Source organism: Blennius ocellaris (genome assembly GCF_963422515.1).
Source record: "Blennius ocellaris genome assembly, chromosome: 7".
NCBI lineage: Eukaryota > Metazoa > Chordata > Actinopteri > Blenniiformes > Blenniidae > Blennius > Blennius ocellaris.
In genome coordinates this window covers 17,443,476-17,470,168 of record NC_137656.1, presented here as the reverse complement: position 1 = coordinate 17,470,168, position 26,693 = coordinate 17,443,476, and the positions used below count along the sequence as shown (strand labels likewise).

The 26,693-nt window shown below is 38.7% G+C and overlaps 1 protein-coding gene across 1 annotated transcript in view; it reads left to right on the top strand.

Annotated features, from left to right (window-relative positions):
- Window positions 1–26,693, top strand: part of edil3a (EGF-like repeats and discoidin I-like domains 3a) — a gene marked incomplete at its 3' end in the record, with an annotated part of 112,663 nt that overhangs the window by 44,802 nt on the left and 41,168 nt on the right. The window contains exon 4 of the mRNA XM_080499741.1: window positions 16,965–17,078. Coding sequence (XP_080355867.1) covers window positions 16,965–17,078 — 114 coding nt within the window. The remainder of the gene's footprint in view (window positions 1–16,964; window positions 17,079–26,693) is intronic.

The window sequence follows — 26,693 nt, the reverse complement described above, 5'->3', positions numbered from 1 at the left end:
TGAACCTGGAAATAGATCTGTAATGCCTGTAAATGATCTTGCAAATTCTCAATCTGTCCCCCAAAACTCTGCTCACTCTTGGTCTAGATAGTGAAGCTTCACAAGGTTCTGTTAGTTTGCTCACTGCTGCTGGTTAAATTGTCTATGTGCAAATTTCACCAAGTGTTTCAGCGGTATGGTTTAGTTTTAGGGTGGATTTCACTTCAAGTTTCAGGCATTATGTTTCCAGGCCAGGATTAGCAAAATGGATTAAGATACATTTAAGCACAGTTTACATTTGTGAAAAAAGTTTAAGGGAAAACTTGGCAGCGCAGGCAGGAAGAGCACTTTCTTCATAGAAAGTTAATCCATTTTCACAACAAACAGAGGCATTGGTTTAGTCATAGTGCCTGAGGTCTGTACTCGTAGGTATTACTTTGTCTTGTCTTCACAGCCTCTGGGTGGTAAGGGTTAAGAACTTTTACTGAAATTATGCTGATCAACACGCATGTTTTAGTTTTACATGCATAAAATGAGCATGAGTCACTTCGCACTGGTTTATTTTCTCAGAATAGGTGCGACACAATAACATCAGACGGACACTTTGATCAAATCATAGCAATTAAATTTGAACTCGCTGCATTGTTCCAACTGGATTGGACAGTCCACATCGTATTTCACTTGAGACTGTCATACTTGGCAAAAATTAATCCCATGGTTGATATCGTATCACAGTTTTGAAAAAAAGTCCCCTCCCTCCCGTGATGTGGCTTCAGAGCTACAGTGGACACTGCCAGTCCCAAGGCTCCCTCCATCGCTCGATTGCTGTGATGTAGTGCTGTGTGGGCCACACAGCCTTTTCCAGACCCCATCTCAGCATTACATTCACAATCCCACAGCCCACCCACTTCTTACAGGCTGTGGTCACAAAGCTGCATTTACAGGAAGAGATGAGTGTGGAGACTCCTGTGGGAAGAGTCTATAGCCTGCTAAACACCCAAAGAAATGACCACAAGCACATAGCCAAGCCGACAGACGCCGAATTTCAACAACTTGTGGAGAGAATGCAAGAGTGTCTGCAGGCCACAGTGGAAATACGGGAATGTCTGATTTGTGTAATTTTAATCTTTTCAGTATTTAAGCCGGTCAGAAAAAAAATCAGTGCATCCAACATCTTGCTAGGACTATGGGATGCATGATATTAGTCAAACATGTGATCTGCGATAATGTTGTCTTGTATTGTTTTGGGATTTGCTCTTCCAAATGCTGCTTCATTTCTTGGACCCATTTTTAAGCAGACGCAACTGGGCCACATTTTGTTCTTTCTTTCTTTATTGTACGTGGGACTGCTCTTCCCACCAGCCGTGCTTCATAAGTGGAGCGTTTGTTGACTGACGTTTTCTGTGATTTGTATGCTTTTTTTTCCCATCTTGTATATTGTAATGTTGATATGAATAAGTGATTTGCAGCATGAAAACATAATTTACTGAAGCCTGGTCAGTCTTTTATGTATTGCTGATATTGGTATGATGATAGATTTTAAATATATTATGCAGCCATGATGGCTTTACTTTTTTTCCCTATTCATCAAAAGACATATTGCATTCAAATGTTGGGTCGATGGAAAAAAAACCCCAAAAAACTGTGAAATGTATTTCATTACTGTATTTGATGAAAACAAAGCAATAAAAACTGGTTGAAGATAGAAAATGAATTAGTGTTCGAAAAATAAGCCGCTCACTCTATATTCAGGCTCTCATCTTTTCCCATGCAAAGTCACAAAAGTCACTAGTTATTACCTTCAACTGCCTAACACTAATTTTACATTAAAGCCTATTTACATCATAACCTATAAATAATGTTTTACTTATTCTTGTTACATTTTAAACCTTTACTTCCAAAATGGTATGTTTGTTCAGCCACGTTTTAGTTACCAAAATAAAACGATCAAACATATCTTCTTTAAAATTAGAGGAAAGACGCAAAATGCTGCTGTTTTACAATCAATTCCTTCATACATCTTTGTGTCTGATAGCCTCTCTTCCTGAGTTGAGTTGTAGACACACCACAGTGGAATGTTCATCAACTAATCTTTCTATTGGCAAGGAGCTTTGTTTGTATGGGTACACATGCTTACACTTAAACACAAAATGTTCACTCCGAACGGGTCAATAGTTGGCAGCCCACAGAGCATGCGTAGACCTAAATCTGTTTACACGGTCATATTGTTGGACTCGCCTCCGTTTTGGAGACAAAAGGCACCTCTCCACAATGTAAATCAAACGTTGAGTATAAGGCCTTGGTTTCAGGCTGGGGTAAGTACATTTTTAAATTAAGGGTAGAGTTAGAGTTCAAACCAGGCAAGTAGTAGTTTATGGTTTGCGTTGGGGTGAGCCTTCAGGGAATGACTTTAAATCAATGTAATGTTGTGAAGGAAGGGAAAGATGAGTGTTTGTATGTGTGAGTCTGTGCCTGGAGCTCTGACTGTAGCTCACTCTGAGACATACAGTTGTTTCTCAGTCTGACTGATTGTGGCCTGGTGAAATGGCAACTTTGGGTCCTTCCATTAGAATGGTGTGCTGGAAACAGACGTCTTCTGTTTGCATTATGTAATTGGGCATTGTGTTACTTGACAAAGGCTTAATTATCTCCACTTCTGAGGTTGTGAAGGTGGACTTGGCATACTACACAGTGAAGGCACTTTGTTTCTTCATCTGAGCTCATCAGTAAAATTCAAAGGAAGGGAAACTCTCACCCACACCGACATTGACTCTTATTTGCCCCTTTTTGGGTGAGAATACCTGGTCGAGGTGTGTGTGGCATGTTTTTTCACTGAAGTGCCACGGAGGCTTACTGATGACGTACCACCATAACCAACTTGTTTGTGTGCTTCTGCTGGAAGTGCTTGGGTTTTATTTTATTGCATTGTGTTTTCACTGACTGAGATGTTCATCACTGCCAACACTAAATTTATTCTGTGCTAAAGTAGCTACAGGCACCTGGTTTGGGGGCGAGTGCTTGGTGTTTTCTCTATTTGAAATGCTTAAGGAGTGCTGAAGAAACAAACTCTGTTTTGAACTTATAGTGCATCATTTTTCATATATTCATCATCTATTCATATCCATTTGTATGTGTTTGTTTCAAGAGACCAGATGTCTGAGGTGGTGATTCATCATAGTCTACTATGTGCCTGATATCATATGTTTTCATAAAAAAAGCTTCAGCTTAGTTGATGTCAGAAAAGCAAAGTTATGTGACAAGATTAAGGTTATAAATGGTTGTTTCATGAGAACGTTACTTGTTTCCTTGTTAAGTGACATATTCTGTGATTTTCATTCCTTATATACACACACACACACATATATATATATATATATATATATATATATATATATATATATATATATATATATATATATATATATATATATATATATATATATATATATATATATATACACACACACACACACAGTATAATGCAAAATTGACCTCTGGCATTCAGGAAGTTGTCATTTGTGTAAAATGCTGAACAATTCCTTCTCAATCTAGTACAAATAAATCAGAATAAACTCCTGGTATTTTGTTCCTCATTCAACCAAACATGGGCACACGATGTTCTTAAGAAATGTCTCTGAGTACATTGGGGGTTATTAAAAAAAGTTAAGGCTCACTCGCTTTCCCTCTTGGGTTGATCTTTTGGCAACTTGCAAAACTGGTTGCAGTTCTGCAGAGCACATTGTCTTATTGTATCTGGCAGTTTGTGTCAGACTACAAATATATACATCGGGTCTTTATAAATACTTTATTTGGAAGGGTTTCACCCAGGTTGACTTATCAAAACAAACTAGTTTTTAACATTTTCTTGGCATACAAAAAAAAAAAAAAAAAAAAAAAAAAAAAAAAATATATATATATATATATATAAGTCTTCGTTCTCTCACATACACTTTGTTTAAGGTTAAAAAAAAACAGCTCATATCTCCCCGCAGTATGTCTCAAAAGGCTTCCACCCATATGAAATATGTAGGTGGGTGGAAAAATTGTCTTTGTAAGCTCGAGTAGTTATTTTCAGCAACTAGGTATGTAGCCTTCCTTTAATGTGTGTTCCTGTACCAATGCATACATAGTATGTGGAATCCTTTTGCAACCCAACAGAGAATGTTAGGTTCATGTTTTATTTTGTGTTCTCGTTTCTTCTTTGAAAGTGAATTGGGTATGTTTAGTTTTTGTTTTTACTGATCTGTGATCTGCCAATTGAGCTCAGCTCAGGAGGTTTATTAATTAATTTTTTCACAGCTGCCGTGAACTGAGCCCTGTTTGCGACATGCTGTAAACAACAATCACGCCATAGCAGTAGAATGCAAAAAAGACTGTGGAACAGCCACTTGCAGTGTCTGCAATTCTATGTTTGAAAAGGTGGACGCATCTTTATTCACTAATTCTTAGTTCAATACTACCAACTACAATATCCAAAAAGTAAATGGAGTACGGAGGCTTCACTAACGATGCTTTCACAGTGGCATTATTTCAATCCAAGTGTGAGCTGAGAAGGCTTCCGTAGTTTGATGATAGTGCAGCGATCTAAAACACACAAAAATAATGAGTATGTTGTGTTTAATAAATGCCTCATGGAGAGGGGAGGGGCTTTGTTCGCTCTATAAAACAGTCCAGATAAATCCAAGAAAACAATGTCCTGTCTGTAACCACATGGCTGTGACAGTGTTTAAGTATTATATTTCAGTTGCCATCTTATTAGATCTCAACATACAAGCTCATTCAAAACAAAAAGTGAAAACTACCAGTTCTACTACACCCATCAGGAGCTCCAACGTTTTCCCATGTCAGTGCTGAGTGTCACTGAATGTGCGTGCAGTGTTGCATACACGCTTATCTGGTTTGTTTCATACAGCACAGCATGTGAAAGAGGCCATCCACGAGATAATGAACAATTTGGGAATTAAAAAAACAAGTTCATGTCATTTTTTTATACCATCTACTTTGCCGATCAATACACAAAAGATAATGTTAAAATGTCAGGTTTGGCCAAGACTCAGTTCAGACAAAACAGATCAGTATTGTGGTCCAGAAATTCTGGACATCCCTGGGTTTAATCGAATGCATGCCGACTCCATGAAGCCATTGCAATATGATATTATTGTGGGAAATACCAGTTGTTCATTTTACTAGAAAGTACTCCATTACAAAATCTTTGTATTTCCATTCATATATATATTAGCATTTGCTTCCTTTTGTGTGTGTGTGTGTGTGTGTGTGTGTGTGTGTGTGTGTGTGTGTGTGTGTGTGTGTGTGTGTGTGTGTGTGTGTGTGTGTGTGTGTGTGTGTGTGTGTGCGCGCATGTGTGGCAGGTAACCTGGTCACAGGTCAGTGTTGTACTTCAAATGTCTATTTTCTCAGGTATCCCACTGCCCCTTTCTCCATTCCTGAAGGAGCTAAACCTTTCTCTCCTCTGTCAAAGGGCAATTTGGATAACAAGCCGGGGAAACAAGCTAAATTCAAGGTGTTCAGGAGCACTTCCTTTCTTGTGCCACTGACGCTGGCACTTTATTTAGCCTCTTAGATAGAGCCTTTTGGCTCGGCAGATCAAATGTGACATCTTTTTTTTTTCTCTTCAGGTTTCCTGAATGCAGAGAATTGCTTGAGACACTTTCATCTGGAAGCCTGTGTTTGGCCTTGATCCTACCTGTGTTCATCTTATGCACATTCTTACACTCTGAGCCTTTAGTGATCTGGTCCTAACTGATCATATTATAGTGCTATGCCCCATCTTTTTCTAAATGCCTTCAGTGGGCACTCACTTCTGTAAATCCTGCCAAATGAAAATCTTCTGTAGAAACACACTTTGAGTAAAATGACCTTTCCTTGTTATCAAGGTAGTGCTATGCAAGCAGAAATATATGAGACAGTTATACTCTGTGGGTCCTTGTACTGGAACTAAGGCTGGTTAAAAACACAATCCTGCACAATTGTTAAAGGTTGCCAAGGGTGGCACATTTGTTCAAAGTGCAGCCTATGTAGCTTTTATCTTGCAATGAAGGTGTTAGCAGTAGAGAAGTTGAGTTCTTACACTGCAACTGCTCTTGTGAATGAGGGTTGACCACCATAATATTTAAACATGTAACCAATTATCCAACTCAGGTTAGTCATTGATGCCTTCACAGAATCAAAGTGCTTCACATCAAAACATCAGGTAAAATTGTAATTTCAATTTAAGGAAAATAAAAGCAAGGAAAATAAAATATCAAATGTGTGTTGACAGAAAATACTCCTTAAAATTCCATTAAAATTATTTTCATAAAAACAGGAAGTGAGCCTGACAGGGCATTTCAGAGCAAGGGTTTTGAAGCAGGTAAAAGCGTTTGACAAAATCAGCAGTCCTCAAGGTTTGGAGCAGGAGTTTTTGTGGGCAAGCAGCAACTGGGAAAATGTCAGGGGTCAAGGAAAAGTCTTTTCCAGACTTTTCCCTTGCAGTTCTAGGAAAGAAAGGGTTACGCTTCAGTACAAATTGAAAAGTTACATTCAGAGATTTCCCAGATTACAAATTATCAGCCTCTGCTTTTTTCTTTTTTTTTTATTTCCTACATCTGTTGCCTTTTAATGTGTCATCATGTGAAAAACAATTTAACATCTCTATTTAATCATAAATTGTTACTTGATGTGAAACAAAACAAAACTTGTGGGACAAGAGTTGTTGCAGCTGGTTGACTGCGGTTGCAGCGTTGTGATAGTGGCTCATCCTAACACACTTTGAACAAAATATACTTAATTTAGTCCAGAGATTGTCAAAGTTTTCTGGACTTTGTAAGATGTAGTGACATCTCGCGATGCGGCTGCAGACTGCAATCGGCCGAATACCGCCACCCTCATATTCAAGGATGGAAATCCAAACGTGTTACTGCTGTTTAAGATAGAGAGAGAAAGTATTATCAGGAGGAACTGTTAGGGGAGTTAATCAATGGATCCATATGAAGCCTGCCAGAGTCTTATTGCTATGAAAATTTGAGCATTACATGTGCATTTTGTGTACCACTGGGGGTGGGGGGGGACAAACTTTTGTTTTATGTTGTTATATTTACAATGATATATTTTCCTGCACTTACATAATTTTTTAGGGGAATTAACACATTTTCTCAAGAAAAGGATAAGGTTTAAGCTCTCTAGCCTTCCTGGGATTCCTCCCTCTGCTCACACGCTTCCTTTAGATAAACTGTAAAACATGCACAGTAGAGCATGTTGGGAATGAACCAGCTTAATCTGCCTATGTTGAAAATACAGAGATCAATACTTTAATTTCACAATCCATTTCTGACAATAGTCATAGATCTTCAAAGTTTAATAAATAAGGAACTTAAGAGTGTTAACGGTGTTGATCACCGAGAACAGAATAAAGTTTTATAAAATGGTCAAAGTGGTGCCTCGGCGTGCAGAACTGTAACATAAAATGACCTTCTAGAGAAAAGCCAACAATTCTGAAAGCAGATGAATATGTTGTGCTTTAAGGGTTTTTTTTCTTTGGAAGCCTGAACTTTGTTCATTATTGTTGGTTACGATCAAAAGGAGATGATAACAAGAAACAAAAGCCTTGATAACTTCAGAACAACAGGAAGATAATGAGACAGGCTTTGACTCAAAATGCCATGATCAATGTTTTTCTCTTTTTTTTCCCCATGTGCTTGTTTGTTCTTTTCACCCTGTCCTTCCTGGTAGCCTTGAGAACCCAATCACCTGGTGTTATCTCCTCCATGGAAAGAACGAGCCGTTACCACGACCCAGTACTGTAAGGCCTTGCTCCCTTTTGCTGTTCTGTTACTTCCTGGCTTCTGCAGTAAGGATGAACCTGTTGGCCAATGGCCAAAGCATAAATAGAGATGCAATTCTAAATCCCAGATGGCTAGAAAGAGTCAGACTCAGTCCTGCCCTGGGCTTTTGGTCGCCATCGTGAGCCAAAACACAACACAGATAAATGTTTCAGCTTGACTACACAGAGCTACATTAATTCAGTGCGGTCAGCGTGGGCCAAATTGCGATCATTGTTTTACTCCGGATGAAGTTCATTCAATGTGACGAATAAAAGACATTACGATTCAGTGTGACAAGAATCTGCAGTTTGTTTGCCATAACATGAGGTTTATCTGGTCCCCACCAGGCAAATCTTATTTTATTATTAAGTTCCAGACTCACAAAGAAGTATGAATCGGCATGAAAGAAATTATCCAAATGTATGAATGGCTATTGTGGCTCTGATAGTATTTCTCTACCAATGCATTCATGGGTACTCCTCTTGTGTACACTTTGGAGTTCACCAGCCATAATAATAAAAAATGTGAAAATAAAAGTTCAGATGAATAATATCAGTGTTGAATTGCCCTCTGCTAAAACCACAGATCCTGATTTGACATAATGGCTCCTTTTAAAGAAACAAGAAAAAGCTTAACCTCACATCACGTGACTAGAGGGAGATCTTTGTGGATAACGGTACAGCTATAATTTGGCCCCAGATCTGAGGTCGTAAAGTCTAACAACTTACTGACCACAGACTGACTTTGTCCTTCAGGCGACCATAAGGTTGACATTTTTACTTCCCATTGAAAGTTTTGGAAGATCTTTGGAAAAACAATTGTGGTGGTCTTCAGAGAAAACTACTTCTCATTCTAGTTGTTCAGTGCTGATGTTGTATGTTCTAATTGTGCATGTGTGGGGTTTCTTTGGTTTCTGCAGCTTCATTCACAGTCTGAAAACATACATTTGAGGCCATTGTTGTTGTTAAATTGCTCAAAGGTGTGTATGACTATCTGTCTTTCCATGTTTGCTTTTTGTACCCCAAACTGGTGATCTGTCTATATACAATTCTTTCACCCAAAGTCAGCTGATTTCAGGGCGCTCGAACTCCAAGTTGAATGAGGGGGTACAGAAGATGAAGGCATGGAAGTATTTTGAACTTGCATTCCACAAAAAGGAAGGTTCTCCATTTCTGTTTCTTTTCATCTCTTTACGAGATTTAAAACGAGGTTGTTTGTTAAAGCATGTTGCATTTGTGTTTTTATTCATTGTGCTTTATCACAACGTAGAGTAAAATACTTTGACCTTGTGGGAACTGATATATTTTTCCTTTGTAAGTGACGCGTGTTCTCCTTATTTCTTTATTTTTCCTCCTCTATTTAAGCCTGTTTTTGCTGTATGGTCATCACCTTCTCCTGAGAGTTATTTCAACATGTTTGTAAGTACACCGTGTTGATGTCAAGGACCTGACAGATCAGGGTCTGTTGTTTGGAGTGCGATCAGTATTCCCCTCACACCTGTTTTGCAGGCTCCATTTGTAAGCTTGAAATGACACTTAAGGCTTTCCTTTGAGTGTCATTCTGCTTCCGAGCTGAGGGCTCTTCAGACTCTGTACATCTCGGATCCGGCAGAAGCTCCCAGTCTGCATGTCTTCAAAATGACGAGCGGTTTGCTTCTCAGATTCTCAAAACTTCTCCGCAATGCATTCTAGGATACCTTTTCAAGGGCTGCTGGAGTGCTGCTGTGAATAACTTCTCAGTGAGCTAATCCCACTTCAAAAAGCATGTCCTTGGAATACGCTATTCTTAATCCTGCATTCACAGCTTCATGCACCATCGTCTCCCCTGAAACCTACAGCTTGTACCAGTGAGAAAACTGTCCGGCGTATGAGATGAGAATTTTTTGTGAAGGAATCGATGAAATCAATGCGTCAAGCTGCATATGGCCAAAGCTGAAATATATCATCGTGAAAACACATTTCAAGGGTGAACGGGGTATTGGTGAACCTTTCTTTAACTGCCTTCATCAGAGCACTGATAGGAACCCTGTCTTAGGTGTTGATAGTCTCTTCGTTGGGTACGACAAGGATGAACTGACAGCGGAGACTGACAGTGGAGACAGGCACTTCCTTGTTCTATCTTCAATCTCTGACTCAACTTGGAGAGACAGGGCTTGTCTTGGCCTTGTGCAACGTGGACTCGACACGTTTCACTGCACCAGGACCTGTCAAACAAAACATCTAGAGTTGCTCGCTCGTATAGGAGGATGCAACTCTTTGAAGGCACGTCAGCGATTTTTAAAGTGCGGTCACATTATAGAACCGCTCATACTATATTGACACGGGCAAGTAATAATGTATTCTACATTGCTACTGTGTGTATGAATGTTTAATGCTTGGAGCATTGCATGCGGAAGCTTGTGTGCGCAGATGAATAAAAAGCACACGTACAGTAGATGTGATGCTATACAGCATTCAGGTCGAGAAACACAGTATGTTTGTTGACATTGACCTGTAATAAACCTTAACCGGTTCAAACTGTGCAAGTCTTTGGGCTGTGCAACCAACTAAGGTACAAGCAAATATGTTACTTAAACCAAAACTACTTTGGTGGTACTGATAAAAATATATCAACGTGATTAAAGGCAGTGCTACATCAGCTTTTCAGTTTGAATAAATACATAAATATATAAAAGTTGTTCTATTATTGGCAAAATGTGTTTGACATGTCTCATATAGCAAAGTATTCTGAGACATCTGAGACATGAAACACATTGAATTACATGTAATGTTTTTGATATGTTAGGTGTGTCTTGGGTTGTCACTGAATGATAGCATCATGATGTCCAGTATGGACATCGTGTATGTATGAGCTCAGCGCAATATCCTTGAGATGAACCCAATAAAAACACACCAAATGATCTTCATCAATTACTTCATACATTGCTCTGTCAAGCATTGATGAGGTAATGATATTTATTCATTGTAAGTATCTGTGAATTACAGTCTTATAAAAAATTGCAATAAATCAAACATCTGCAGGTCTACGATGAATCACGAGACAATAACCCTGACAGTCCATTCTCGGAAAGAAACTGCTAACCACTAAATTGATATATATATATTTATTTATTTTTTTTCTTTTTCTTTTTTTCCCAGGGATGACTAGTGTTCAAGGTTGAAGGTTAATTAGGTTTCAGACATAAACAACCGGTGGTCCTCTTCATTCCTGTCGATCACTTGGCGTCGGGGTCAAGCCACTGTTCCTCACCAAGACAGAGGGGTCAAAAGGATCAGCTTGCTTACCAAACATTTGTGCATCTGCTGTCTCAGCAACATAAATAGAGACAGATACCAAACTGAAACCTCCCCTGGGATTATGGCGTATGTGAGCTGCTCCCGACTGATGCAACACAACGGGACACCTTCTCACAAGAAATAAGTCTTTACCGCCAGTTGTGTGGTTTACTGTGTATTGGCATAATGATGAGTGTTTTTCCGGTTTTACAAAACATCTGATTGTAATTTAATGAAGGAAGTGGGTGAGATGCAAGGGCAGCATGCTGGGATGCTACCTTTCATTTGATTTGAGTGATTGAGATTTGGGGCTTTACAACTGGGAAAGGATTACTAGCTATTAGCAGGCACGTAATTCAATCATTTGTGTGATTTGATTGTCTGTTATATATCGGGAGTGAGAGACGGAGGTATTTTGTCAAACCATCTCATCAGATCATCTTCACGTTGTCCTCCACGGAGGAAAAACCGGTATCATTGTGGCAGAGTGTCCCCATGGCACGCTACAGTAACCTTTAATAACCTCTCCTCTGCAAGATTTGATGCTATACTTCCACTGTTGAATGAACTGGAAAGCAGACTCATTGGCGTGTGTGTGTGTGTTAATGTGGCTGTAGCAGGTGTACCTGCTGCAGAAGGGTCAGAGCAGCCCACAGCGCAGGTGACCTCCTCCCTCTGCTGGCCTCTTCTTGCTCCCTGGACACACTATAGTCAATTTAGCGCTCACAGCCGGCGTCAGTTTGTGACACACAGCCCTATTCATTGCTCTCATTATTGTCCGACTGAGACTCTTTTTAGTGAGCGATAGAAGAGTAAAGATGGAAAGAAAGACATTTTGGTTGATTGATGACACACAGACCTAAACTCAAATGTTGTATTTTTAAGGGTAAGGGCATTAGTTTTAGAAAGACCTGTGCAAGGTGAAGGACTTGTCTTGTCTTGATGAATCTATGTCTGTATATTCATCTCAATGCTCAAGGGCACCTATTTGATTTAATGCTATTAACTGCAGCGTTAAATCAAACCAGTGATTTTTACCCATCATTATATGCTGAGTGAATTTCTGAAATGTTGATGCTGATGATGATAACACAAAGTGTTGCAATCCAGTGCAATGCTACTAAACAGCCTAAGTTGAATGCTTTACCGGCATTATTGGAAAGCTAGTATGCTGGGATGCTTTTAATTGTCAGGGATTATTATCTTTGCCACCTACTTTGGAAATCTTTCCTTAGATTGCCTCATTAAACCGAAGATAAAATGTTGCTTCACTCAGTTTAAGGTTTCAGTGATATATCTGAAAACAGAACTGTAGACTCCGACCATTATCAGTGGGGGAACTTTCTCAGATCTTCAGGCGTGACTGTGTTAAAGAAGTCGCGTAAACTGAGTTTATTTACACAGCCATTGGACTCGCACATCATTCTCACTCTTGCTGCATAATTTTACACCTTCTCTTCCCTCTCTTCCTTTCCCATCCTCTCCATGTCCCCCCCCGCTATTTACCGGGTGGATTAACTGCATTCCCCCAAAGTAATCCCTTTTCTCTCACCTGATTTACTGGCACATCTCCCTCTCCATGCACTGATCTCCCAGGGGCTGATGGTCTATCATAAAAAAAAAGAACCAAATCGTGGCTGTGTTTTGCTCTGTGGTTTGTTGAGCTTGGAGCTGTTTGACTGACTTGACCACTCGCCCTACCTCTGCATTGGAACTTAGTGGCAACAAAGCAGGACATGAACTGTGAGGCTCTCTGGCTGGTTTGATTGCATAGGTGGAACCACAGTGAATTGTGGTCCGTGCTGAATGGCCATTAAAGAGAGCATAATGTGCACTTTCCACATATTACACATGAGAGCTGCTTAAGCAAGTCTTCCACAGCCAGCGTTTGTAATTTGTTAAGGTTGTCATATAATACCACAGTATTTATTCACAGACGTATCTCCATTCAGTTAATGCAATGAATCTATTATACCACGTTGCTCATGAGTGGCTATAAAATCACATTTCCATTTTAGCTTTCTGCTAAGGCAATTAGCAGAGGCCAAGTATTCCCTGTACAAATTATTGTGATGTGAAATGCATGACTGTTGTTTCATGAGGCTATGCTCACATTGGCCTTGATTAATAACTGCATTAGTATTTTTTTTTATTTCTATTATTATTATTATTGTTTTCACAGCTGACGCCAGTTGGTATTTCTTGACAATAAAAGCCATTAAAATAAATTGATTTATAAAAAAAAAAAAAGTCTTTCTCTAATGAGACATGGCCAATGTTGGTCCTCATAAAGTGGGCTGTCGTTTGACTTTTTTCTTGGTAATACTTAAAGGAGAAAATAATTATAAGCAAAGCTACTTTAATCAATTTCTTTTCGAGACTGCTTTTTCACAGAAAGAAGATTAAGATTTTAAAAACTGGTTAAAAGCTGTCATGTGAACATGACAATTGATGATTGTCCACATCTATTCATTGGCTCTGAAATTAAATGGAGGCCTGCCCGCTGTAATAAATGAATTGTTTAACCTTGTTTACCCTTTTTCTCAATGTCAGCTGACTCCCAGCGCTCCCGAGCCTGTGTAAAGAATGTTTAGTTAACGAATGGATGTTCTGTACTAGCTCAGCAAAATATAGATGCAACCACAGCTGGAACCGAGGAATGAGCAGACAAAACAAACATCTTGGAAGTTTGATAAGAAATGGAGAAGTAAAATAACAGATTATTACTGGATGTTTTAAATTTAGATTATGCTCATATACCATCTATTTACATAAAGCAGTTATAAAAGCAAATTTAACTTGTTAATGAATCTTTTTACAAAACAATATATATTTATTTTGAAAATGTAAATGTATTTTTTTTATCAAAATATTGACAATTGACTAATGTAGTTTTCTGAAAGTACCAATGCGTTTGTATCATTTGAATGGAGTAGTTGTAATACCCTCTTGTTGATGCATGTCGGCGGCTCCATTCTGGTCTCAAGATTACTTCCATAACAACATCAGCCAACGGTTTGGAGCTGTTGTTCCTGTCGCAGAACGTCATGAGCTGAAGCACTGGATCTGAAAAAACCAGTGATGTACCAAATTAAGTGTGTGCAAAACACAACGTACCAGTAACATGCCGGCTACAGCCAGTAGAAGGCATTCTAAGTTGCACACTCATGCAAATAAATTATGTTTTCAGATTTTATGTGTTTTGCAGATGACCAGTAAAGAAAATAACACTGTAAATTATGTTGCACGCATAAGTATTAAAATTAGGGTTTTACATTCATTATAGCCTTTTTGGACAATAACAATTTGCTGTAAATTATATCTTTGTTCCGTATCATTGAGCCTATCCCATTTGTGTTTTTTAAATTCAACCTGCACAACTTTTATGTTGTATTCTGAGAAATGTTTCATGGCTCAGTTTCATCACATCCAAATACAGTTGTCTTGCAGGTCCCCCACGGATTTGTTTGGGAGAATCACAAAGACCTTTTTCATTTTGGTCCCTCTCCCTTTCTTTTATCTAAGGTTTTTGTATTTATATTTTTAGTTCTCTGCTTGACTGCAGATGAAACATGTGACATGCTTCTATGCACATCATCTCAGTGGCAGTTATGCATGACGACCACAACTGTATTTTTCTTGTAGCATGAGCAATTCCTTCAGAATTATTACAACTATTTAAGATATTACTAAATGTCCTGTTAAAGTGACTGTTATGGATGTTACAGATTGAATCTCAGAGAAGCCAAACACCATAACAGAATGACTTTAATTATGTTTCACTTTCTGAAGATTTCCAAATGTCAAGGCCTTGTTAAACATTTCTAAAGTCAGGTTGTACCTATGAGTCACAGACTGCTCAGGAAATGTTTGAGATGATTAAAAGTCCCATGCAGCCACAAGCAAGTTCTGAAATAATTACAGATTTGTTTAATATTATTTAAACATTCACTTTTTCTTTGCTGGAATCTTGTGTTCCACGGCATAGTTTTAGCAGAAGAGAAAGTAAATGGGTGTGATGTGTTGAGTTGAGGGTGTTCTTGCCCTCTGTAATTATTATAATGAATCAATCAGAGGAAATCAGTGTCAGAGAGCAACCACAGAGCATACTGTAGGCGATGCAATGATAGACACTAATTTCAAAATGGTTCATCCTGTTGATTGTATTATGATATATATTGTGTATATGTAGACAGACAGACAGACAGACAGATATTTATGTTTATCCCCCAAAATATATCTGTGAATACTTTGAAGCAGACAGAAATACTTGTGGTCAGTTGTAAATGCAAAACCATCCTCAAAGTGGTTTGGATACAAATTCTTTTTTTTTTTTTGCACATGTATCATGCAAATCTCCAGCATTTGTGATTTCCATTTAGATAATTTTTTGATGTGGATTTCAGGACCAGAATGTTGTAGTGTTTTGCACTCTCGGAAATAAGTCTGACTTCTGGCTGAGGTCCTTTTTTGTTTTATATAATTTTCATGTTCTTGCAGTGCATGCTTGGTTTTTCAGTGGTTTAATCCTACGGTCCAAAAAGAAATGTTTGAATTTATTTGGTGACTCCAAAGAGACTGCAGGCTGTAGGTGTAACACAGTCAGCTGGGAACAGCTTGAGCCCCCACAATCTTAGCTGGGATAAAGCACAATAGGAGATGGTTGGACTGTTTATTGACTTCTACATTTATAGAAACTTTATGTGTGACTTTCAGTGCATTCATTTCTATGTAGATGTTTGTGAATCATCTTATGTGACCCGACACACAAATGCATTCTTGCCAACCCACATTTCCCATTATTAATATCTCAAATGTTTCAAACATACGTGTGTGGACACTGAAGAATGCTAATGTGAAAACATGTATTTGGGCATTACTTCCTAAATGTATTTGCGAATCATTCTCTGTGTATCTATTCCTTGTGATAGAGCTTTGACTCAATATTTCTCATCTCATTCAAGCCCATTCAAGAGAAATTACTCATTGAACAGGACCTTGCAAATGTGACTATTTGAACTGGGCTTCAGTGAAGGGACTGGATGACAGTTCATTGGTGCACCAGTAACATCAAGGTCATTACTGGCTGAGCCACATTTTCAAAATACCACGTTTCAGTTGATTTGAAATGCCAAAACACACGGCTGCAGAAATCGTTCCTCCCAGGGGATTTTACTGCCTGGAACAAACAGAACAACGTAGTGTATGCTGTCGAGAATGGTGCATTTAGGAAAGCAAACAGCTGCTGGTCAAACAGATGGCAGAACGCAGAGGTGCTATCTTGTCGGTTCAGGACTCGACGATGCACACCCACATTCACACCAGCGACTGCTCACTCAGAGTCAAAGAAGCCATCTGTGTCGCCCGTCCTCGTACCCCTGAGGAGGCCTAAGACTACATATATTACCATGCTACTGTGTTGTAGCACTCAATTCTCTATGAGTAGCATGCATATCAATCAATAACTATTTTATAAATTTGCACATGAAAGTGATAGCTGATCTTGCTGAGGCTGAACCCATGTGAGCCTTTGATAGCAGTCAATTGTTTGGTGTTGTATATTTTAAGCACACGAAAACAAAGCAAGATTTTTACTTGAAAGTAAAAGCAAAAAAAGGAGTCATTATTGTATTGTTGTGACGTGTAGGAATGTGCTGCATTTATCGTATTGTAAGAAGTTAGGCAATTTATTATTTTCCGGAAAACGTTTGGCTTTGTGAACTCCGTGAAGAGACAGAATCGAGTAACACAGAGGAAATACAATGTATGCTCCCTACCAATGCATTTTAATGAGGATGAAATCATTGTAATTGCCTGCATGCTGGATTCAAATAGATGAATGCACTCTTCAGTTAGATTTTTTTTTTTGTTTGTTTCTTGACTCTTTCAGATATTAACGAATGCGAAAGGGACCCGTGTAAGAATGGAGGCATTTGCACGGACATGGTTGCTAACTATTCCTGCGACTGCCCGGGGGAGTACATGGGGAGGAACTGTCAGTACAGTAAGTGCTTATGTTTCTTTTGTAATGTTTGACTTTTCACTGTCATACAAGTCTGCATTGCTTTTAGCAGGACACCTGATGCTGCAGGTAATTGCACAGCTGGTTTATATGAGACAGGCAGACTGCCTGATCCAACACGGTCGTTTCCATGAAGAGCATATATCTTTCACTTCAGTCTTTTCTGTGTTTTACAAGCAAAGGTGGAGAAGAATTTTAATTTATAAGAGCCTTCTGGATTTCCTCTTACTTTTTCTTTCATATACTTCTCCTTTGGGGATAACTTTCTTTTCCCTTAATTAATTTCTCTTTGTAGGTATTTTGAGTCTGTTAGGTGGACTGAAAAACTGTCACCTGAAGTCTGATAATTGTAGTCGTCACTTAAAGAATCACACGCTACGAAGATTATTATTATTATTATTATTATTATTATTATTATTATTATTATTATTATTATTATTATTATTATTATTATTATTATTATTATTATTTTAATACTTTATTTTTGACAGGTTTTTTTTTCAAGCAATCATAACAAATGAAAAGCAATTATTGTCTAGTTACATCACAAAGTAGATGTGCATGAGTTTATCTTGACAGGGTGAAGTCGAAGTTTAAATTTCTTCTTTACTCTTGAATCTATGATGAGAATTAGCTAACTCCTCAGCTCACCTCCCTTATTTCAAATCCTGAATTTTCCGACAATGCCCTGTTCACCAGTAAACAACAGTAAATTAGCATTACTGCTAATTTTAATACATTTACAACACAAAAAAGTTATCAAATCTATGGAAATAGTCTCAGATGCATTGTGCACATCGTGTTGTGCGGTTTCAGTGTGTAGCAGTGGCTCTTAGCCTGCGGTACAGGACTCTCCAGGGAGCCCCCGAAGCTCTGTCTGCTGCTGCAAGCAAAAATGGTTGGGAACCGCTAGAGTTTATAGTTTGATGTGTACACTGGTAAAATTGTGCGGCTTTGTTTAGAATCCTTTCCTTCCCGTAGTTACCTTAATAACTATTCATATTTAACAGAACATTCCTGATTTCTACATCAAATATTCAGATTTTACATTTTTGGACAACTAATTAAATCTAATGCATAAAGTACAAAATCATCTCCATGTAGCTATTTAACTCTTCTTTATTCTTTTCAATCCACTGGTATTTTTTCCCCAATTGCTATATTAAAAAAGAGAAATAATCTCTTTTATCAAAACTGTCTTTTTTCTGCTTCTTCTTTTGCAAAGGGCCCAATAACTCAAAGGAGCTCCGGGTGTTTATTATGCCATTGTGAAGAACTAATTTGCACTCTAAGAAACTATTAATATATTAGTGGACTTGGAGCCTTGAGCTATACCCTTGTGCTCCTATTCAAGAATTAAATCATCAAACTTCTTTATTTTAAGAGCATCACACTTTTTAATTGACAGACGAATGCAGTGGTTCCTAACCTGCGGTCCGGGATATCCTTTGGGGGGTGCCAGAGATTACAAAATGAGCCTGAGGCCATGTCACTTCTCAGTTTTTAAAAATTCTATTTTCTGTATTAAAGAAAAGGATAATAAACCACTTAAAAAATCAAAAGGACCTGGGAAAGTGGTTAAATATGTAAATGAGACTGGATATGTCCACCAATGTTTGGCTTCACTTTGACGTTTGGGCAACTTGGAGATTAGAGAGGTCATGGATTCTTCCTTGAACATATTCTGGAGAAGGTCCAAAGTTCGGAGCCTCTGTAGTACTGTAGTTTGCATTGGAAGGACTATATAGTGAGCGGTTAAAGTTGTCAGGAACGACAGAGGCAGGGTACACCGTCGACATGTCGCCAGTGAATCCTAGGACACTGTACTGTACATTCACATTTAATACAATTCACCAATTAATCTCAAATTCAGGGCTTTCCTTTTTCAGACACATCCATGCGCACATGGGGGGGAATCACACAAACTCCACATGGAAAGGCTGGATTCAAACCCATGACTTTCTCATTATCAGTTGAGAGTGCTCCCCACTATTTCACCATCGGGAACCCCAGGCTGACTAATTAGAAGCTGTCTCACCCATTGAACATGTGCGTAGATCCATTATTTAACTACGGTCATTTCCATATTTCCCATTTAAACTGAATATGTGCACAACACATTATACAGCAATTAATTCAAAATGTCAGTCTCAGAGTTGTTGTACCATCAAAGTCCTGGGTTGGTTGGTTTTTCTTCTTTACTTCAACAATTTTGGCATGAAACAGACTTTACAATCAAAGTGCTGACTCTTTGCTTTGAATTGGTTCTGTTTACATCTATACTATAGCTCATTCTTCAAGCCATGCAGTGACTATGCTTATTTGACTTTTCCTTCAATGTGGAGGAAAACATCCCTCCAAAATACTCCTAAAACTAAATATTTTCTGTGATCTTGTCATATCTTATTTGTTACATCCTATCGATGTCGATGCTGAATCTGAAAAATATCTGGAGGGAATTTCTTCACAAGTATGTTCAGCTCGTCCACACACGAAGATGAACTTAAGAAAATTGTGGTTTAAAGTCAGATTTATCTCTCATCTCACGTTTAAAATCATGGGAATATGCTATTAATTGTTAGGATTGATCAGAGATCTACTGATTGATCTGGTCAGGTCAGAGCTAAGCAGTCAATGGGTCTTTGACCTTTCACAAAACACATCATAAGAACACAGCGAAGGACTTTGCATTTAATTTATTTCAGCTGACACACATCTCACAAACGTTTGTTTATATTATTTGAACTTGGGTGTATTATAAACAAAATATCTCCAAACATGAGACCAGATTACCTGAATCAGTAATGAACCAAAGGTTTGTTAGAGAGGATAACAAATAATCTAAAGAACAAGGCAGGAAATATTTTTCAGAAATTATTGTTAAAATTCAATTGACATCAGCTGTTTCGAGTTGCATACATGCTGAACTAACGCTCATTAGCACTCTTGAAATCCCGTTTGACTTCAACACAAGCTACTCATGACCACTACTTATGTCAACCAGTCTTGAATTGAGATTTTGTGTTTCTGCCTTTTTGTGGAATATGTTGTACACGTTGATGTTTTCCCTAATAAAACAGGCCTCTAATGTAGGAGCTCATCTTGTCCTCTGACTTGTTCCTTCAGCCCACGTTGTGTGTGTGTGGGAAGGTCCTGCACTGGCTGCTGCCGATTGAAGCTGCTGTACTTTTTGCGGTGTACTGTACTGCACTTAAATATTATGTTAAAGCAGTTGTCGGGTTTGAGTCATTGCTTTTCTGTTCAAAGATGACAGCACCTTCGAAATTGAGTACCACCGCTCAATAAAAACAGAAGCATCCCATTTATTTTGAGCCAAATCATGTAAAATCTACAGTGGCCTGGAAGTGCAAAACACTACAAACTTCAGAAAACACTACCAAATACAAAAAAACACTGCCAAATCTAGAAAACACAAATACAAAAAACACTACCAAATAGAGAAAACACTACCAAATACAAAAAACACTTCCAAATAGAGAATTTAAAATGTTTTATTTGTAAGTATTTTCTATATTTGGTAGTGTTTTTTGTATTTGGTAGTGTTTTCTCTGTTCGGTAGTTGTTTTATTTTATTTGTAAGTATCTCTCTATTTGCAAGTGTGTTTTTTTTGTTGGTTTTTATGTATTTGGTAGTGTTTTCTGTATTGGGTGGTGTTTTTTGTATTTGGTAGTGTTTTCTGAAGTTTGTAGTGTTCTGCATTTCCAGGCCACCGTAAAAATCTGCAAAAAGACTTTGAAAAAATTAGTGCTATAAAAACTTGGCACAAGCAGCATCAGCCTTCCTACTGAAGCAAATTTGGGATTGTTAATGCTGTAATTGTCCAGAGACAGTAACGCTTTAAGGCACTAATATCAGTTAAATGGTTGGTTAAAGATCCGATACTGAATAGAGGTGATTGCTGTTCTGGGCTTCAGTTCCCAAAAGCATTTGAAGGCAGAGATAATTGTGAAACCATTTGCCTTTGAGCAAAAACTGAATCAATTCAAGTGAACAAAGTTTACCTTGGACCTACTACCATCAAGTCTCATCAAATTAAACCAAGGAGCTGTGTATCAAATAAATTGGATACAGTAAAAATGAATGAACTAAAGTACATTCCTAACCACTTGAAACTGCAGCAAACTAAACGGCAACTTGTCGATGTGCAGACCAAATTTGCATGTTTTACAATACGAGCATATTAGTTGAACTAGTACTAAAACAATACGACTATTGAATAGATTAATATAAATACTGATTGTTTTCAAAAGCAACGGTACTCTTCTTCCTCTACCAGTAATATACACATACGGGCAATTAACCTAAAAGCCGTTGGATTGTGGGAGGAGTACTGGAGTACTCAGAGAAAGTCCATGCGTTCACAGATGGAATGTGAAAACCGCACCCAGAAAGGCTGCAGTCAAAAAAAATCAAGCCTATGTCCTCTTGCTAGGAAGTAACTAACCAAATCACCATGCCACCCCTTATTGTATAATTAAAACAAAAATAGTCAGAACAGTTTCAGTAGGTCTTTTTTTGCGTGACAATTTAATATAACTACTTCATATACATGTTTTTAGCTGTGGGCGGAATCCAGAGTACCTGGAGAAAACATGCAAACTCTGCTGAGAATGGCCCGGCTCGCCTCTACGCTATCGTTCAGCTCTCAATGTAATTCTTGCCCCTTATAACACCTGTATTCATTATTTTGTTATACATATGACAACTCGTATTAATTTACTGTGTGTAATATTAATTTATTGTAGGATTTTTTTTTTTTTTTTTAAATCACTTTTTATTTGGCCGAATTTAAAACAGATTATATCACATAAGTGTGGGCAGGCAGGTGCCTTTCGTTTAGTTTCATTTGTCACCTCTGGAACCTCGGCTGTACAGCTAACATCTGTTTGGTGTATTTATTATTCTTTTCCTCATCTCCTCTTTCTGCCGCACGCTCATTAGTATTGGTGTGCTGGCATTAATTTCAGCGGGGCACTAATTTGTTTAGGCTGTAGGTTGGGCTTGTGGGAGATGGATTCAGCTGTCACATCACGGTAGTGGTGGTGTTAGTGATGTACGCTGTCGCCGGGCTGATGTATGCTCAGGGGCCAGCAGGGCAAGGCCCGGGGGCTGGCTGCCTCTGCTGCCGTGACGGACGGCTGGCAGGCAGCTCGTTAAGAGCGGACCATCATTGCCACAAGGTGAGAAGGACCGCGGCTTTGCATCAGTATCTTGTCACAACATTACAATGTCGCATTATAGAATATCTCGCAGGTGAGCTGGCCAAGAGCTACCGAATCTACCGAAAATATGAGTTTGTGTTGATGCAACATTGCACACTCGTCCATAACATCAGACCCTAATGAGAAAAAAATAGATTTCTTTCGCTTTTTCAGGAATTCAATTTTGGAGATATGTCATTTTGTGCATGTGCCACAGAAACCTGTGCAACTCTGCATGCCCCTCTAATAAATTGAAAGTCAGGATTCATTATATTATACCGCTCCTATTGATTAGCCTCGGCTACCTTCTTTAGATTTGGTCAGGAGATGTAACAACTCAACTCAATTAACACCCTTTTGATTGCGGTTGTGCAAACCTGCCAAAAATGCTAATTCTGTCCCTCCTATTGTGGAAATGACAAATTAGATTATTGACATGTTGCCCTTTAGGTTTGTGATTTATTTTGAGCCACGTTAAGAGAATAGCTTCAGGGAAGGTGGTGGCTTAAAATTTGTAAACAAACTCGTGGTCTCAGATGACGTGGCCTAATTACTTTACCGAGGTCCTAAACATGATGCTAAGCAGGTGCACTGGCCTGTTAACATGCTGATATTAGTATTTAGCTCAAAGCGTCTGTGAGTACAGCAGGACCGAGCTACTATAATGACTGTAGATGTTTTGTCTTTCTCTTTTAACCAGGACATTAAGCTCTTAGTGCCACCCTGTTTGGGAGCGCACCTTCGGAATGACGTTATTTAAGTGTTCGATCCCAGCTGACTGTACTGGAAGGCGGAGCAAACACAGAGAAATGCGCAGTTGAGTCCCTCAGAAAACCCACGCAAGCCCAGGGTAAACATGCAAACTCCACAGAGAATGGCCTCCAAGTCTGCACTCAAGCACAGTATATCACCGTGAGGCAACAGTGCTAACAATTACACTACCACACAGCCTGTAGAGATATCCAATAAAAAAAAAAAAAACATTTATGAAGCCAAAAATGTACTCCCTTCAGGCTTCGAATAAATAATCAGTGTTATAATCATAGCTGAAGACTAAATGCATCTTTTTAATGGGGAAATTTAAAATTTGAATCATAAGCTCCCTGTCCCAATGAGCACATGCTTGTTTTCTTTTTTTTGAAAAACACATTTTCAACTTGTCTCAAAAACAGCCTCCAGGGAGAAAAAAAAATGTTAAGGGCAGACGATATAACCTTCCTTGATGAAACAGGAAAGACACTCTTTTTTGGTGTTACAGGTTTTAAATGTGTCATTTAATGAAACCGATAATTGAAATCACAGGCACAAGCCCTACAATTAAAATTCAAATTGGTTTGTTCATTTAACACATTTTGCTGTTTGTGTGTAAAGATCCGAGGCTGAGATACTTTTTCTCTTTAAAGCCTTTAGTATTCAGTTCCCAAGTCTAAAAGAAAATGTGGCTTTTTCTCAGCGAGACAGGTCGAAATTAACTTAATCTCAGAGATATGAGAAAATCAGAGGCGTCTCGGAGCTTCAGCGGTCGGCTTGTGCATCCACCTACACATCCTCTCATCACGCTGGAAGCACTGACTCACATACGTGGAAGAAGTGAGAGCGGTTTGCCATACTGGAATATATTGTATAAACATGTCTGTCTGTATGTGTATACACACACAATCACACACACACAGAGGCACACAAGCACGCACACAGACAGACAGATATACTCATTGCTCTTTTCCAGCCTTCAGTCGATCCCCCCGGACTATCCTCAGACATTACTCACTGTCTCCCCGGCTCCCTGTTGACTCGATCCCCACTGTTTTAGCAGCTGGATAAGTCGTGTTGGGGCTGTTTTCATTGTTCCAATTCTTTTCTGACTCTTGGCTTTTTTTCGTGATGTGGAAGTCTTCCCACAGCTCTCATTGCTGCCACTTCCATTGTCTTGCCCATGTGTGTGCGTGTCTTTCCCCGCTCTGTGTATGTGTGACTGTGTGTGTGTGTGTGTCAGCACTTGGTTTTAAACACTCAGCCAGTTTGCTTAAATGGCGAAGGCTGCATCGCAGCTTTCAGGTGACCGTTGGTCCGGGCGCTCCCTGGAGGCTGTTTTACACAGACACTTACAGTTCAGCCGGCATGAACAAGCCGTAGCTCCAGCTGAAGTTTTGACGTGTCCTCGTTCTTCAGGGATACTTATAAGTGCCCCGAGCTCCTGCTGGAATCTGGTTTTTAGGCTGCTACACATGACTTTTCAATTATCTGCGACCAAACACAGAACAGAAAGAAAAAAAAATCAGGTTTAAATGATTTAATTTATATTCACAAGTATTCGCATAAAGACATAAAATGAAGTACGCTTGTCCTCTGTTCAAACCTCTAATAGCCTTCATTAGCAAAACTAGACAAGTGCATATTATTATTCCACTATATATCACTATCAACTTGTTTATGCCATATTGACATTCTAACTCTTTCTTCTTACCTCTGGAATTAATTATTCTATTCTCTTCTATTCTGTTCTTTTTCCAATTACACTAATAGATTTTAACATCTTTAAGAAGCACATTTCAATCGTGTAATAAACATGGTATGTGCTTCTTCCTGAGTGGCAACAACAAAGGCTGCAGAGAACCAAACTCCATCAAACTCCTATCACGCTCTTCTAGAGAATTGAATGTTACAGACTATAAACACACAGTGTCTTTCCATTAAAGAGGATGTGAAACATGCAATAAAAACCTGGTAATGCTCCGCAGAGTCACTGAGCCGTTGAGTCACAGTGCTAGTTGTTCTCTAGGAAGTATCCTCAGCATATTTTTGAGTGGGTTGTTCATGTTTTTTTGAGATAGAATGTGTGTAATCGATATTGTTTACTTTTCCACATATAGGGAAAAAAAAGTTATACCAGTGCACAGGGTGAGTGAATCATACAGTATTTTAATGCAAACACATTCAGATGTGAGAGGTTTTTGTATTTATGTCAGCTTTACACCTGACTTAAACACTAATTAAAACTTGAACATCTGTCACAAATAATTCAGCAGATTTTCAGCACAGCAGTGATGCTGTTTTTATGCAAGACGCTGAAGAAGATCTGTAATGATGCAGGTGCCTATTTTCTTCTCCCCTCACTATTTAGCTGTTTTACCTTTTTGCTTCGTCTGTCGTCAGATTAAGTCACAATGCATGATCAATGGCAAGACAGCGTTATGCTAATACATTGCATATTTTACATTAAGGTCAGGATTATGAGTTGGTGGGGGGCAATGTTTTTAGCACATTTGCTTTGGACTGAAGGTGTCTCAGGAACTGCAGCCATGTCTGACTCATTTCTGATGGCACTGTGCCACAGCTGTTTCAAACAACAAGCCATCCACAGTTGAACTGTTCACAGTGTTGTCTTGGCACACCTGAGAACCTCCATAATGATATCTTTTCACAGGGAAAGATATCATATAATTGAAGACGAAACTGTACAATTTGCATGCATATCATACAGTATTTACTAATTGGATTTGTCCAGATCTGGCAGGAAATCACATAATCCTGATATAAATAGCAGATGTTTTCAGTTTGAATGAGCAATTAGAAAATACTCATTTGAGGAGTTTCTGTTCATACTTGAGAATAAAACTGTGATATGGACTTTGCGGTTTATAGTGTTGTCGTGGTTTGAGTCCATGCTCAGGACTTTTCCCTTAAGGAGTTAGCACATTCTCCCTTTGTGAATGTGAGCTTTATCCATTTATTCTGGTACTTCGCTACCCACATTTGAAAGCATGCGTCTTTGCTCATGTGGTGACTCATAATTTCCCGAATGCTTGCGTGTGTGTGTGTGTATAGTGGTCTTTCTTTGTGCCTTGTGATGAAACGGCCAATGACATTTCCACAATGTACCGTCTCTCCACTACTGTTAGATGACCCTGAGTTTGAATGGATGCATATTTGTTGTTTATCCAATTTTCTCATGTGCCTGTTCGATCTACTGCTACATACAGTATGTTCCACATATTTTGTCATGATATTATTGTATTTCCTTGTTTATTTATTTTTTTTATTTTTTTATTACTATGGAAAGACAAAGCAGTTTGTAGTACATACATTTTTTTTATTGGATCAACATTACCACAATCCCCTCCACCACAGGTATGCCTATTGAAATGTGTTTGATGTGCCTCGACATAATTATGTTTAAGTTGGGGGAGGGGGGGGGGCTGCTTGACGAAAGGTCAGGATTTGTGTGTAAAAATGTTGCTGCCATACTTTCCCATTTTTGAAGCGGCAGACTGTAAAGTGTGCAAAGCTGCCAGCAATCCTGTTGACTTTTGGGATGAAGCTGTTCAGAAATGGCCGCGGCTTCTTGGCAACAAGCCTGAGGGCTCTGTTCCTGAT